The 15536-nt window shown below is 52.1% G+C and overlaps 5 protein-coding genes across 5 annotated transcripts; 2 read left to right on the forward strand and 3 right to left on the reverse strand.

The window, feature by feature from the left end:
• Positions 1–56: 56 nt before the first annotated feature.
• CLUP02_16066 (Snf7 family protein) lies at positions 57–1622 on the reverse strand (the record flags this gene model as incomplete). Its single annotated transcript, XM_049294990.1, has 3 exons — positions 57–932; positions 1024–1189; positions 1594–1622. The coding sequence occupies 3 exons, from the start codon at positions 1620–1622 to the stop codon at positions 57–59; spliced, it is 1071 nt and encodes a 356-aa protein (XP_049152137.1).
• CLUP02_16067 (nonselective cation channel) lies at positions 1597–4074 on the forward strand (the record flags this gene model as incomplete). Its single annotated transcript, XM_049294991.1, has 5 exons — positions 1597–1637; positions 1845–2087; positions 2160–2188; positions 2242–2343; positions 2396–4074. 5 exons carry the CDS (start codon positions 1597–1599, stop codon positions 4072–4074), a joined length of 2094 nt encoding a protein of 697 aa, XP_049152138.1.
• Positions 4075–4171: 97 nt separating this feature from the next.
• On the reverse strand, positions 4172–4873 carry CLUP02_16068 (YesU protein; the record flags this gene model as incomplete). The annotated part of the gene is made up of 1 exon (XM_049294992.1): positions 4172–4873. One exon carries the CDS (start codon positions 4871–4873, stop codon positions 4172–4174), a length of 702 nt encoding a protein of 233 aa, XP_049152139.1.
• A 1990-nt stretch (positions 4874–6863) lies between these two features.
• On the forward strand, positions 6864–7484 carry CLUP02_16069 (uncharacterized protein; the record flags this gene model as incomplete). The annotated part of the gene is made up of 1 exon (XM_049294993.1): positions 6864–7484. The coding sequence occupies one exon, from the start codon at positions 6864–6866 to the stop codon at positions 7482–7484; it is 621 nt and encodes a 206-aa protein (XP_049152140.1).
• Positions 7485–12350: 4866 nt separating this feature from the next.
• CLUP02_16070 (dual specificity phosphatase) lies at positions 12351–14604 on the reverse strand (the record flags this gene model as incomplete). The annotated part of the gene is made up of 4 exons (XM_049294994.1): positions 12351–13656; positions 13717–14091; positions 14192–14363; positions 14571–14604. The coding sequence occupies 4 exons, from the start codon at positions 14602–14604 to the stop codon at positions 12351–12353; spliced, it is 1887 nt and encodes a 628-aa protein (XP_049152141.1).
• Positions 14605–15536: the final 932 nt, after the last annotated feature.

The raw sequence follows: 15536 nt of genomic DNA on the forward strand, positions 1-15536 counted from the left end.
CTTTGCTCTCCCATCTAGTCTTTATCTCATTTCCTACGCGACACTCTGCAAGCATATTAGCCAGCAGCCTCCTTGAGCTTGGCACCCTCCTTGGCCGGCTCCTCATCCACAAACTCGGGCAACTCCTCCTGCAAGAAACTCGGCATAGCGCCCATCTCGGGCTCCAACTCAGCCTCCATCCCCAACGCCTCCAACTCGGCATCCAGCTCCGCCTCGTCCACGTCCTCGGGCACATCATACGACCTCGCCAGACTCTCCTGGATATCGTTTCCAATATCCATCAAATCCGCCATCTCATCCTGCAACCTTTCAATCTTGTCGATGTCCACCTTCCCGTACTGCTTCTTGAGTTCTTTATTGGTCGTCTTGAGCGCGTCGACGGTGGCCATGGTATTTTTCAGGTTATCCTGCATCGTCTGCGCCTGCTCCATGTTCCAGACCTGGGACTGGAGCTGGTCGCGCTGGGACTCGTACATTTTGCGGCGCTGGAGGACCTTTAGCGCCTTTTGCTTTATCGCGTTTTTGCCGGGGCCGTCGCGCATCTTGGAGAGTTTTTGTTGGTAGGTGTTTAGTTCCGCGGTGAGGGCGGAGAGTTTCACGTCGATTGAGGAGATGCGGTCGTCGATGTTTGTGATTGCGCTGTTTAGGGTTGGTTTTGGGCCCTTGGGGGCTGCGCCGAAGAGGCGGTTCATGGCTGCTGGTGATTTGTGTGTGTTGCTGAGGTTCGTGGGGGAGGGTACCTTTGTCTCTTGGGGTGTCGGAGAGGAGGCGTGGTGAGCCTGGTGAGGTTGTGAGTATCTTTGGGTTGTGGTGGGCGTCTGTGTCGTTGCCTGGATGACGTTGCGTGGTGATGAAGCTGGGTGACGGTTATCGATAGGACCCCGCGGTCGGGGTGGTGGTTGCGGGTGGTTGGGCAGGCCCCCGCTGAGGCGCTGGGCGAAGGGGAGAAATGTAAGGCCGGTGCTCCGAGAGGCTTGGTCTCGGTGGACCCCGGATTCGCGAACGCGACCTCCCTTACCTTACTCTTGCCATGCCCGGCTTGGCGGAGACAGTGCTGAAGCCCGGATATCCGCTGTTCAACGGTCTCCAGATTGCCAGTCTATATCTGATGACCTCGTCACATTCTATCAAACTCTGCAATCGGGACAGAAGTGACTGGAAGGTGGAGTGCTCAAGTCCACGAACAAGCCTGGAATATGAAGGCTAAGAGTTCCCGGGCGCAAATTCCATGAGCATCAAGAGGTGTAGCTATACCGGCGGTGAACTCTTTTTTGTCTCTCTCTTCGGGTCGGATGCTTCCTCCCACAACCAGTCTGCTCTGGTCCAAAGCCTTCAGAGTTATTGCCTTCAATTCGGGATAAATGTAATGGATATATTGCTACTCCGTTTTGCCCCTGTGCCTTCTACATGCATTCCTGCCTCACACGGAGCTTTCGCTGAAGATCCCATCTGAAGCTCAAGCTTCTGTTCTTTCTCTAGACTCCTCGTCCCTCGTTATTTGCTTCCACCGGGAGGCTCGTTTAGCACGGCTCCGGTGTTTGGCGCCTTGTCAGGGGTTGCCGGCTACGCGCGTGCGCAGCGACTCGCACTTACATAATGGTTTCCTCCCAAATCCTGGGCATCGCGGCTGGTGTCTTGTAATGAATCGCCAAGATTCCATGACTAAAAACAGGGCCCCTTTACCCCAGCTGTTCCGTATTGTCCTTTTTAAGGGGATGATTCGTCAGTGGACAATAAGGACAGGTGCTTGTTTCTCCGATTGTCCACGGCCCTTTGATCTGTGTGCCGTCACCATTTGCCTCTTGATGTATCCCATAGCAAAAGTGAATGTATTTGCGACGCAGACGGACCACACCGACCTGTGAGAAGCTGGAGATGAGACGGTCGCCGACGGAGGAGATGGCGGAAGAGGCCAAGTTGTGGACGGGTCGGCAGAGGTGTCGTGGTGACGAGGAGGAGGACGACGAAGGTCCTGGTGTCGCTGGCGGCTCCGAGACTGAGGCTTGTCTTGGTGATGGTGACGATGAAGAGAAACCAGGGATTCCGTCTTCAGTTTCTGAGCTGCCCATCTATGTTTCAATGCATCGGTACGTCCATCAAAGCTCGGAATATCTAATGCTCAGTCAAATTGGGATAGCAAGATGCTGACCTTGAGATAGCGTCCGCCGGCTCATCAATGCAAGTATAGGTAAGGACCAACTTTCAATGTCAGGAAACAAGTGTACTCACACTGAGATCTAGATGATCCATACACACTGAGCCAGTTGAGTGACCCCAGGATGAACATTCTCATCGTCCGGCCTCTGGTTGAGCGTCTGTATCATCCCAACGACATCACCATAGGTATGTGATCCCCCTTCTCTTCAGTACTACTCATGACTAACACCAAAACAAGTTTACTGCCTCCTTGCCAACCGCCTCTACTTCCTCCGCCAGCAGGCAACTTCAGTCCATCAACCCGTCAACGTAGCCCGTGCAACGCTCTGCGAACTCGTAGCAGCCCGCGTCCTCCGCCGCTTCCACGAAGCCAACCCGGGCTCCCAAGGCCTCCTCTTCCTCTCGCGCCTCCTCGTCGGCGGCTTCGATCCGTTTGAGGGCGCCCCCGAAGCTGTGGAATTCGAAGGCCGTCGGCAGTGGGCACCCCAGGAACGCGGTGGTCTCGAACGCAAACTCACCGCCCTCGAGCTGGCCATCCTCTCCGAGAGCAAGACCTTTATCTCCTCGCCCGGGTGCCAGCGCGTCATCAACGCCGTCTACGAGGGCCGCGTCGTCTACACCCCGCTCTCTTTTGTCGACATCTTGCCCGACCACTACGAGTACCGCCCCATCTCCCTCTACGACCCGCGGAAAGCACCCCTCCTGAACCACTACCGCCTCATCGTCCCGCGCTCCCGTAATTCCATAGAATTCGTTCAGTTCCTCATCCTAATGATGCTCTACTTCCTCGCTATGCTCTACCGTCGCAGCAGCAACGAGGTCTTCGAGTTCCTCTTCTGCATCTACGCCGCCGGCTGGGTCCTCGACGAAGTTGCCGCCGTCGCGGAACATGGCTGGGAGGTCCACGCGCAAAACCTCTGGTCCTGGCTTGACGTCACCTTTTCCGCAATCTACGCTGTATACGTCCTCGCGCGCATCTACGACGTAGGCGCAGGACACTTCCCCGACGGCCATGGCCTACACATCCTCCCGCTCGCGGCGCCGATCCTCCTCACCCGCGTCGCCTTCAACATCGCACCCGACAACATCGTCCTCATCTCCCTGCACGCCATGATGAAGGATTTCTTGCTGCTGTCGTTCCTCGCGTGCTGGTGCTTCATGGGTTTCCTCCTTGCGCTGCAGTGGCTCATCGACTCCAACGATAACCTCAACGAGACGCCTTCGTGGTTCGCCATTTGCAAGTGGATGCTCTGGATCTGGTTCGGTCTCGACGGCACCGGCATCCAGGAGTCGACGCAGTTCCACATCATTCTCGGCCCGGCGCTCATGGTCGGCTTCGCGTTCCTCGGCAACACGCTGTTCCTGACGATCCTCGTCGCCGTTCTGACAAACACCTTTTCCAACATCATTGCCGACGAGGCGGCCGAGGTGCGCTTCCGCCGCGCGGTGCTGACTTTCGAGGGTGTCAAAAGCGATGCCATTTTCGCGTACCCGCCGCCTTTCAACATCTTTGCGCTTGCGACGCTGCTGCCATTACGGTTCGCCGTGTCAGCCGAGACGTTTCACAGGGTCAACGTGGCGCTGATCCGCGCGCTGAATTTGCCGACCCTGCTGCTCATCAGTCTATACGAGAGGCGACAATTCTCGCGCCGGATGAGGAAGAAGATGAATGGTGGCGGTGGCCGCCGAAGGTTCTTGGGGTGGCAGCTTTCGGGATTTTCGCCGCACGGTGACATCCAGGCCGTGTTCGATACGGCGCCACCGCCGGATGTTGCTGATTTGATCGAGGAGCTGGATAAGATTGGCGACGAGGGGTCTGTGACGAGCGAGGTTGTGCCCAAGTTGTCGGCTGATCTGGGCCGACCCATTCGATGGAGATCAAGGCTACGGAATGGGGTTCAGGAGCATGATGATTAAAGGAGGCTGGAGAAGTGCGGCCGTAGTAGTGGTGGCTCACTATTTATTACATAAAGGCATCATAATACATCTATCCATGTCCGTCATCGTCCTTTCTTCAAAGCTTCCATACCTGAAGTTTACGATATCTCGCAACAAGAGGTTGCATCTGTCTGAACCCAATTCTTCCGTCCCGGATAATAGGTCCCGTGGACTTGTCGTCGTAAAACTCAAAGATGGGCAAGTCGTTGATGCGGAACTTCACCTCGCGCTTGTCCTTGATGACCTCAATCTTGTAAAACGCACCAGCGGCATCAGGGACGGGGGGCAAGGGGTCCGCGCCTTGAGAAACAAGGTGGAATCCAGGTGACTTGCGCAGGTTCGCCAGATGGAACGCCCTCTCTTCGGGCCAGCGCCTGCGGAAGTAGGACGCATGCAGCGTGCGTATGTCGGAGGAGTGGTACTGCGGGTAGCTCCCGTTCCTGGACTTGAGGGACGGGTCAAAGATGGACCCCTTGCCGTCGTCGGCGACGGTGGCGGCGCCGAAGAAGAACATGGCCAGGCCGGGTTCGTTGCGCGGGGAGAATTCCCAAGTGATGCGGATGCCGTCGGGGAAGACTTCGGGGACCCAGTAGACGAAGTAGTCGTCTGGGTTGCCGCCGCCCGAGAGCTCGAGGGTATCGTTGACGGCTGCTACGGTGAGGGGGCCCTCTGCCACCCAGGTTGCGACGTCGGCGGTTGAGTTCAGCGGGTTGCTGTATAGGAGTGTCTCTGCCATAGTCGAGGTGGCTAGGGCGAGGAGTGCGGCGAGAATACGCATGGTGGATGGTTAAGAGGAGGAGAGCAGAAGTTTGAGAGCTTGATGACTTATGTGATGATTTCGACCCGGGGGCTTGGATGCTGATCTTTTGAGGAACCTCAAGGGCATGCTCTAAGCTAGAGTGACAATGAGGATCACAAAGGTCACATTGGAGCAGCTCCGGTGGATATATGAGATGTTTTGTAGCTGCACGGAATAGAAGACCGGTCATATCGTCTCAAGCGCGGCAGTAAAGTTTGCATCTTGGAGCGGAGTGATGCTGCACCGAGATTCCCGAGTCCGGGGTGTTCCCCCGGGAGTGGAGAACCGGGAGGTTGACAGGTGCGCCGAGCTAAGCTGAGAGGGGCAACTCCCGAGTCCCGCCATTCAAGTTTAAAGTCGCGCAATGTTGTCATCCGAAAGGTAAAAGGTGTGATTAATATAAACGATCAAAATATTACCTTGAGAAGATGTCTCAGCCGATAGAGCTGTTGAGCCATGTGCAGTTTGTAGGTGGCATCCGAAATGCTTATCTCATGTCGCTTCTGCAGCCCTGCATCACGCCACATTGACCCAGAGTGATATCCATGGAGGTGAAAATTTAAGATGGAAACATGTGTCCAAAGTTGAGTTCTCTGGACACTTTGTGCCCGGGCTACTCCGTGACCCTGCGCCCGAATCCGAACTCTCGACATTTAAGTGAACATTCATGAGTCTCTACTGGGGGAGCAGAGTTTCCACCAATTGAGGGGGTGGAGATCAGCGTCGCATCCGGTAATGAGCCTAAATAACCGATGCGAATGAGGCGGAAATTGCAAGTGTTCTTGGACAACATCTTGGCAATGCCCGTGCTGTCCGAAGAGATAGTCTCCTTCTCGACTTTCACATTTGCAGAGCTGATCGGATGGCGTAACGTCGAATTGGTGACCGGCCGGACCGAGTGACACCGGCCGGGCCCGGGTTTCCGACGGCGCTATGGACGATGCCGTAGCGGCGCTGGCCCGCTCAGGTGTTGCCGGCGCCCATGTCTGCTTCACTTACTACAATGCTTTTGTGATAATAGAAACCAAACGATGTACCATGCTGTCAATTAGGACCCATCTTTAGTTCCCAGAGTTTTCACCCAAAAGGAATTGACGCATATCGCAGCGCTGTTGATCCATCATCCATCATCATGAACTTTTAATCCCAACTTCCGAGTGGCTTTTCTCATTATGTCTGCGCACGCCTTTCCAAGCTTCCGCTTGATCAATAAGAGCCGAGTAGTTCTGGAATAAACAGTAGTAGCCAAACCATGTATAGGAGCTCCCCTGAGTTGCATGTATCTGTGACGTACCTTAGGCAAGCTACCTTCCCTCAAGTTCTCGATAGGACTTGAATCATTCAATTCTCGTGCCTTGGTGTTCATATTGCATGAATTCAGGCCCAAAGGGGAGGTAATAAGGCACGAGGAGAACCACCGCAAGTTCAAGTATGCCGTTCTCCCGACGACCAGGTGCTTGGCTACCATTAGATGACCTCGGACCCTGAGGCTCTGTTCAATTTCCCTACAAATGGAGCCCGAAAGGACCAATAATGGACCCTGAAGACGATATTGGGGCCCGAAATCACGGGTCTGAGCCGGAGAACCCCCACTTTCCACCGTTTCGTCTACTTTGAGATAGACAACAAGGCTCCTAAAGCTCTGACAGTGGATCTCTACCCGGGAAACTCCTCCGCCAACTCCGCCATCGGAATAGTATGCCCATGACAATGATGGGGACCTCAACAACACCCAGTCTCGCTTTGCCCAGCTGGGCTGAGACGTCCCACTTCAGAGGTATTAACACTATGATTCCTCGTACGATGGAGTCATTTAGGCAACAGCCATGAAGCTGATATCTATGAGCCCTGTGACCCGACACCTGCTAGCATAAGTCGAAAGACGAAAGATTTGACCGATACGCAGAAGCCTTGGCATACCCAGATAACCTTCTCACTGCACAGATTACCTCCTGTCAAAATTATCACAATGGCTCCCGGCTGGCTTGAAAAGTTCATCGTCCGCGTAGACGCCACCCCAGACAAACGCCGCACCGAAGAGACACCTGCTCTGGAAATCCGCTACACCGCGCTCAAAGATCATCGCCGCGTCCTCGGCGTAAAGGGCGACACAATACCGCGATACGAAGTAAAACGGCAAGCAGTCCTCGCAGCCTGGGGAGACAAGTGCTATGTCACATCACCCTCGAATGGAGGCCAAGAAGTGGCCGTGATCGATTTCCACACCCTGCCTGCCCAGGCCGAGATCCAATTCTCGCAACGTGCGCTCAAGATCGATATCAAAGAGAGCGATGGAAAGTACGAGTCAGGCGAGCTGGGCAATGTGCATTGGAAGGCGACGGGTATGAAGGCGTATGGACGGGCGTCGTGGGAGCTGAGGAATGAGACGGAGATGATTTTGTCTGTCACGATTGACGATCATCAAGTCAATGGTGTGATTTCTGTCTGGAAGAAGAATATTGGACAGGAGGCTGTCGAGGAAGTTGTCATGGTTGGGCTTTCCAAGATTGAGGAGTACAGGAGAATGATGCGGCATGCCAAGACATCTAGCATTGGAGTTGCTGCCAATGCGACGTGGTTGGCGGCGTAGTAAGACATATTGGTGTTGTACTACTCTGTATCAACCTCACAACGACTTGTGTAATTGTTCAATCATCAGAAGTCAAGAAATGCGGTCCTTCGCGATTCTATCAAGAGATCTTCGGTACGAGATCAAAAGCAAGTTGGGCATTTACCTATTTCGTGCGTTTCCCAGAAATTGTCAGAATACAGAAGCAGACTTGCAGTAAGGCTCTGTCAATAGTCTCAACAGTGCGTCTCAATCAAAGCCTCTTGTTGCAAATTGGAGCCAGGTCTAAGACAAGTCAACTTTCAATTTTCATGGCAGACTTCACGAATTTCGGGTCATACGAAGTTGTGCCTCGAAACATGTTTACATTAACCGTGCCTGGAACCTTTCCGGCTTGAGTTGGTAATAGTTGTAGAACACCTAAGACCTACAATGTTGTTCTCATCTTCTAGACATGCGGTCCACAGCTATTTATACCATTATGCTACATGTCAAGTCTAGCCGCCTTCTTCGTAAGTATTGATAGAGTCTTCAACGTATGCTTGCTATACAACTGATGCCATATGATGAATCATTCACAAATCACTATCCGTAGTATTTGACCAAACTAAGCACGATGCCCTATTACTTCACACTCTAAATTTCATGTGCTCTTCCAAGTAAGGTATTCAAACGGCTACGGCAATATGCTTCTGACTGTAAATATTAGAAAACCACAACATCGAAGTTCCGCATAAAGTCAAAAAGCGCCACCTCTACAAACCTCGTATTGCCAATTATGACACAACCGTGTACGTTTCTCTTACAAGTTGCTTTTTGTCACTGTTTGAGAAATGCTGCTGCCTGGAGCTGCGTATCGAAGCGGAGACAATTACAAAGGTTGTTTTCTATTAACAAATACTTACGACCCAGTCTTGGCCGAAATAAAGACCCCGCAAGAAGCAAATGAGTGTCGTCTAATGCTGAAAAGCGCCAAAGCAATGCCGACAGCCGAAGATATCGCACCTCTCGGAAGAAAACGCTCGTTGGACAAGGTTACAAGATGGGTCGTTTTGTTAAGAGCCATAGGCCTAATTTGTCCAATCACTGCCTAGATATACACATAAAGCGCCACTATGGTCACGAACTTGGCATTTTCGTCTCAAGGGATCTTAAAACACTTAGGCATCAGTTTTTCTCACTAGATAAATCCTTTCAAAGTCTCACACCCGCTGGCATCAGGTCTTTATGCTCACACCACGACCACCTCGATTCTCTTCAGCAAACAGAAAGAGGGTCCCTCCAGCCCTACAGGCTCCAATATTCTTTTCCTTGCACAGCCTCGGAAGTGCCGTTAGCCGGGACAGACCGCAGTCCCAGCAAGCAAAGGGAAACAGGGAGAGTGATAGAGGAAGATAGCAAACAACCCCCTCCCGTCCCGACTCGCTCTAGCTTGGAAATAGAAGGCGGGGCGTGCGCGCGCGGGGCGGTCTTTCTTCCCAAGAAATTTGCTAGGCGGCGTTTCTGGTCTTCGGAGCCCGAGTCCGTGCCGGGATGGTGATCCTTCGAGCTGCGAAAAAAGGATGGCAGAATAGGGGTCAACGTTTTGGGGAAAGAAGGAACTGGTGCGCCAACATCGCGAACGAAACCGCTTACTTTCCGTAAGGGAATAGATCTTCTTTCGGCAGCACTCTGACAGATGCATCTATAATGGGCAATACTGTCAGCTCCTCTATGTAGTATACCCGGCTGAGGGTCAAGATGAAAGCAACCATACCGACATGGAGGAACTTCATCCATGCCCGAGAATCCATCCACAATGAAGCCCCCACGCACACGGACGCTCGTGAGCACGGATACCCGTTGTGAGATTGAGAGAAGGACACCAAGCTGAGAGAAGGGGAAAGATGATCGTACACCCTCACTGCAGCCTTGGAGCTATTTCTTTCGCCATCAGCCCAAAATCTGCCTCGACTCCTACGAGAGGCCCACGAACTACATAGTATACCCCCCCCCTTAGTCGAAGGAATACAACAGGGACATGGAGAGGAGATACCTTGCATACACAGACGCTTAGAGCGGCAGGTAAGAAGAACCCCGTACGCCAGAGAGCACTAGCATTCAGAGAAATCATACCCCCTCCTTCTCTCCCCTTGCTCCTTCGCTCCCAACGGCATCGTGACAGGCTAGACTCGTCTTACGATATGCGTTTTCTTTCCCACCCCCTCTACCTTACAAGCGTAGGATTGCACCACTGCAGGCCCGTCGTCGGTCGAGCATGGTGTGGACAGTAGGTAGCGAGCTCATGTGTCCTCTGTACGGCGGAGGTTCCGCTGGGTATCCGGCGTAGGAGCATCAGTATGCTGGCCGCTGCTGCGCCTCATTGACCAACACTAGCAAGTATATGCCCGTTGGATGTAGCAAGGAGGGATCTCAATCGATGTCGAGATTAGTGAGCTCTAGGGGGCCTACTATGGATTGATGTGTAGTTTTGCCCTCAATCTCAGCGGACGGGCGAAGATCCGGAAGGGGAAGTCTTAAGGACAGGAGGTAGCTGGTTATTTGCGGATATGTAGCCTGGTCTGGCTTTTGAGCTGGTCAGAGTCTCAAAACCTTGTTCCGCTCGTTTTGTGAGTAGAGCTTGGCGTACACTTACACCTAACAGTCCACATTCAAAGACCCGCAGGCGGTCGCAAAGGGAGGATACTGCGGCTTGCTGCCTAACCCAGTGACTCTTTCACGCAGTCAACGTTGAACATCGAGGAGGATATGAGAATGCTCGCTTGAGCATGAAAAACATGTCAAATGTATGTTGGCGGGTTGCTTTACGGTCAAATTTATAACGATTCGCGACATTCAGTTCTGTACCTCGCCTGCTATCGTCTTCAGGGTTATCCGCTCACTTATTGAAGAATAATCAGCAACACCAAGCCATTCAGTAGAAAGCTGGATTTTAGTAAACGAGAATTCGAATGAGATTGTCAAGAGACCAGAAGGCGTGTACAAGGCCGCGCGAGACAGATCCGAGCTACAGGGCCTTATTGCATTTCTATCGCGCTCTGGATGACTGCCTCTGGAAGAGTGCCATTCAGGGGTGTCATCGTGATGTCGTCCTGATCTTCGTCCCGCTCATCGACCCTTCCGCTTTCCATGCGTACCACGCCTAGGAGAACTTCTCTTAATCTAACCGTGGCCACTTCTTCTCCGAACGTCGAAATAATTTCCAACATAGCCTTACAATGCAACGGCGCCGCAGAAGTGATTATCATCATCATCGTAGACTCCATGTCTTCGCAAAATCTCCAGACTCCGACTAGAAGGGCCCACCCCTGAGACCCAGTACAGCCTCCCAACTCCCAACTCCTTCCGTAAGCGAAAGCAGGGTGAAGCGCCCTTCACTTCCCCGACATCGACAGAGGCGAGAAGGCAACAACCATCATGCTGGGCTCACAGTGCTCCATCTAGACCAGGAAGAAACAGAAAGAAATTCATCAGCCTTGGGTCCGCCGTTTCGCGGGTGATGACAATGCTCTTCACTCTTCCCAGTCTTACGACGATTCCTCTGCGATCTAGAACAGGGGCTGGGATCTTCATTCAACCTCTACCCCCTCCCATCGACCCCACGGAAAACATCGTTCGCCGAGAGCTAGACGTAGGCAACACCAACTTGGCAAACCTCCGGCACCATTACCACACCCCCAAGCAGACAATCAGCATCATCTCCGTTGCCCCCTCGAACATCCAGAATTCGCCTGCCTAACGTTCTTTCCGCGGGATATTACGGATAGTTGTTCACGCTGCCTCGCGCCTACATTAGATCTCGCGCATCTAGCTCACTGCAGGCAGCATTTTCACCTCCTTCTAGAATCCAAAGTGCGTCTGGTTCCGCCCCACACTCTGACAGAAGAGACCAACTGCCGTTCAGAACACTAGCAGTCGATGGGTTTGGCCTGCCTCGACTGTACGGATATGGATCACCTACCACGCCTCACCTCACCTTTCCTGCCTCGGCTCTTCTATCTCGTGCATCCAGGCAGCAATCTTACCTCCTAGAAAATCTCCATCTCGTTCTTACCCCCTCTGCAAGCAAGAAGCATCCCAGTCTGGCTCCAACTGTACATGCGTCAAAAACGGGTCGAAGCAATACAACGCCCCAAGAAAGGAAGATGATCTTGGAAAAGAGACAGGGTGTCTTTACAGTGCTTCGATAGCAACCTGCGTCTGTGGTCCGATCCACTCATGTACCTAGGTGTACGAAGCTCGGGATAAGGTAAAGTCAAGTTTCCCTCTCTCGCTGCAACGGCTCGGAGTAAGCTTCAAGGGGAGCACGCGAGCATACATGCGCACTCTGGGAGTAGGAATCGTCGCTAGTCGTACGCTGAAAGAGCGTTTGGTTTGAAGCGAACCTTACACAGTCAGTAAGTAAACATATTCAACGAATAGAGACTAACATCAGTGACTACTGGGACGAGTAAACTTCTTCATGGCCAGCGTCGAAGCGAGGTCACATTCATCAACAATCTCCTTGGGCACACTAAGCGTGGATAAGTATCCGTACGGCAATACCTTGATCCAAGGCAACCATAAAGATAGGCAAGGTATCCAGCCATTCACATGTAAGAAACCATTGATGGGGCCAGATGTACGTGCAATTCAAGAGTCTGCAGTCAGCGAGGATCATCTAGAACGAGTCTCCATGCCATCTAGGAATACCCTCCCGTCTCCCCTGTTCCAGGCTGATGCAACCGTATATGTCATGCGATCCTTCCCTCTCCCACCCAACTCCAGGCCAAAGCCCCCTCTTCCAACGCCTTGCCAAATGCACATTCTCCCACCATGTATTCTCACCATCTACATCTAGCTCTAGCTCTAAACCGCAAGCTCTGAGCGAACTAAACGCTTATGCATCTACAACCTCCCCGAACCAGGCGGCATCCGAATCCCCATCGCCGCCGCACCCCCAGCCCCAGGAACCCTCGCAGCAACCTCGTCCACACGCCCCTTTTGCAGACTGAACCCGGGTGTAACCCACCCGCCGCAACTGCACCGGAATCCCCGCCAGCTGTACCTGCCCACGGCGGCGCCGCACTTCTGATTCGGGCACGACAGCCGTCCCTCCAACGTCCCCTTCTCCAGCTCCTCCCTCATCCACCCCAGCGGCTCCACAAAGACGTGTCCGCACGGCTGCTGTTGCTGCCGCTGGTCCCTAGGGGCATCGGGCTCGTGATCGAGTACGAAGCGCGGCGTAGCCAGCGTCTTGCGACACTTTTTGCACCGCACCTCCATGCCCTTGACGCTCTCCGCCTCTTCCTTGCTCGTTTCCTCGTCCTCAAACCGCAGCTTTGTCGGTGCCTGACCCGCGGCAAGGCTCTCGTCAATCTCCCTCTGGAACTCCCACCGCTTGTAAATGGGGTGCGACGCCACGTCTTCAGGGCACCCCATGATCCACCACATCTCGAGTTGCTTTATGAAGCCCGGGTTCGGCTCCGCAATCTCTCGCGTATTGCGAACCCACTTCACGGCGGCGGCGACGGCGGCTGCAGCCCTCTCTTGCGCTGCTGCGGCTTCCTCAGCGGACTTGGGCGCCCCTCCTGATGCTCCGTTCTGCGCGGCGGCCGTCGAGGCCGCGGACCTGCCGAAGCGGGAGGGGTGTTTCCAGAGGAGGTAGGCAACGATGGCAGAGACGGAACGGGACTTGCCCATGGCACAGTGGACATAGACGCCGCCTGGGGCATTGGGGTCCGGCTTCTCCCCGTCAGAACTGAGATCCAGCTGCTCGAATAGGGGGGCGGGGAGGATGGCATCCGGATCTGTGGGCTTCGCCTCTGCCGCCGCCGCTTTAGCCGAGGCAGCCTCCGTCTCAGACTCAGACTCGGTCTCCAAATCCTTGGCCACAGCCGCCTTCAAGCGCTTGGCCTTCTCCTCAAAGCTCTTGCCCTTCTGGGTCTCCTCTTCAGGCCCATCCGTGACGCTCTTCTTGCTGCTGCCGGGGTACAGCGCATCCTCGATGAAACGGACGGCCTTGGGCAGGTGAACGAGCAGGTCCTCATCCTCGACATCGTCGATGTCGATGACCATGTGCTTGTAGCTCTTTCCGTAGTTCTCCCAGGTGTCGGTCTCGCTCTTGAGACCGGCCGGGTCGAATCGCAGCACGGACAGAATGTGGGTGATGTTGCGCTCCTTCAGTGCTGAAGGGCGGCGCAAAGCCCATATGCTGGTAAATAACGTTAGTGAGCCTCACAGTGAAGATGACGACGGAGATAATGTGTCTCACCCGCCGACATAGAGCTCCTCCTTGCCATCGATACGGTTCATCGCCATTTCGACGCAGCTCTTCTTCAAAAGTCGGTGTAAAGCTTCAGTTTCCTCGCTCCCTTCAGGCTCGCCTGTGTAGATCTCTAACGTATTGGTCGGCGCTTCTTTTTCCTTGGGGGGTAGCACCTGCGCCGCGTCCTGCAATGCCGTCGTGGTCGTGGTCGTGGTCGTCAAGCTTGACTCGATCTCTTTCAATCGCTTCGTCACGTCCTCGGTTGAAATGTGGCCACGGACCATGCGAGTGGCTTTATCGAAGAAGGGTTCAAAGGGCAGCTTGGCACAAGATACATGAGCGTAGTATGGTAGTGTATGACGGTGTAAGTTTCCCTGCTGTCTACGGATATTGGTGTGTGACCAAGAGAGAAAAGGGAGAAGGGGGAAACGAAAGAGTCAATGTCGGTGTCCCAAGCCCAAGAGCTACCAGAAAGACAGACCCCTCTCGCGTGCCAATCTCAGGATGCGACGAACGCTGGTGGTAGTGGTTGGGTGGTGGTGACGAGAATGACGCAGTTGTGCTTGTGGCTCGGCCTGAAGTTGCTCTAGCTTTGTTTCCCAGAATACTGCCGTTGCCGAAAAGAGCCAAGCCTCCACCTTTGTTTTCGTCGCCTCAGTCGTTGTGTTGTACGTACCCTCGTTCCCTCGTGCTCTTGGCTCCTGCCACTCGGCCGTGTGGTGGAAAGAAATGTCCGGCGTCCTGTTCCCTCGTGCCCGCGGTGTGGCCCCCCTTTCCCCCGCCTCAGGTCCAGGTCATTTGCCCCTTCCCCTCAGGGCACTTTCCCATGCCTACTATTTATTGTTACTAAGGTAGGGTACATTGGCATATTGGGTAAAGACAGGAAAAAGCCATGCGCCACCGCCACATCTCTCTGTGGCTCATAGGGCTGAGATCATGTGACCTTTTGTCAACCGGCGGCCTCACCGTGGCATGCCGAATTGCCGTTGATAAAGCCTTATAGCGACTTGGCGTTTACACAGAGCAAGGTACGGCAGACTGCAAGAGGCACTCCGCTAAAACACTTTTTTTATGTGTTAAAGCAGAAATCGTATTTTACGGTTACCCTACTACCTAGGATAGGGTCTAGACTAGTATAATAACTTATAAATAGGGGTTATAGAGATTTACGGCTTAATAAATACTTTAATTTCGTAATATATTAAACCGTACGGTAGTATATAAAATCGTATAATATCGTACTTTAATATAAAAGTTTTTTTTCTTTTTATAACTTTATTATAAAAATAACTATTACTTTTTACCCTTTTATAAGTAAAAATCACTTTTTATTTAAATTATTAAACTAATAGCTCGCTTATAAATATTATAATATAAATTTATAATAATTTCTAGTTTTTATATAAGACGTTACTAAACTAATCGACTTTATAATACCTCCTTATAAAACTATTTTAAAACGACTAATTAATAATAATATTTATATAAGCTCTACCCTTTTTATATAATAAGAACGTATAAACGTATAAGCTTTGATATTAATAAAATCTTTTTTTATGAGCTTAAAAGAGCGGGAACGAAGTATTTAATAAACGAAAAAGGAGTTGAAGTAATTATTAATAATTAATATCTTTATTATATTATATAATATATCCTTTTTTAAAAACGAACTTAATAGTTTTTAAGTAACGACTTATATTAATATTTAAGTTATTAAGAAGTTTATTAAAAAAGTTTAGTTTAATTACTTCTCGACGTTTACTTTATATTAAAATATAATACGATCTATTATTTTATATTTTATAATAAACTAATAAATTCTTTTA

The sequence above is a fragment of the Colletotrichum lupini genome, chromosome 9 (genome assembly GCF_023278565.1).
Source record: "Colletotrichum lupini chromosome 9, complete sequence".
Classification (NCBI taxonomy): Eukaryota; Fungi; Ascomycota; class Sordariomycetes; order Glomerellales; family Glomerellaceae; genus Colletotrichum; species Colletotrichum lupini.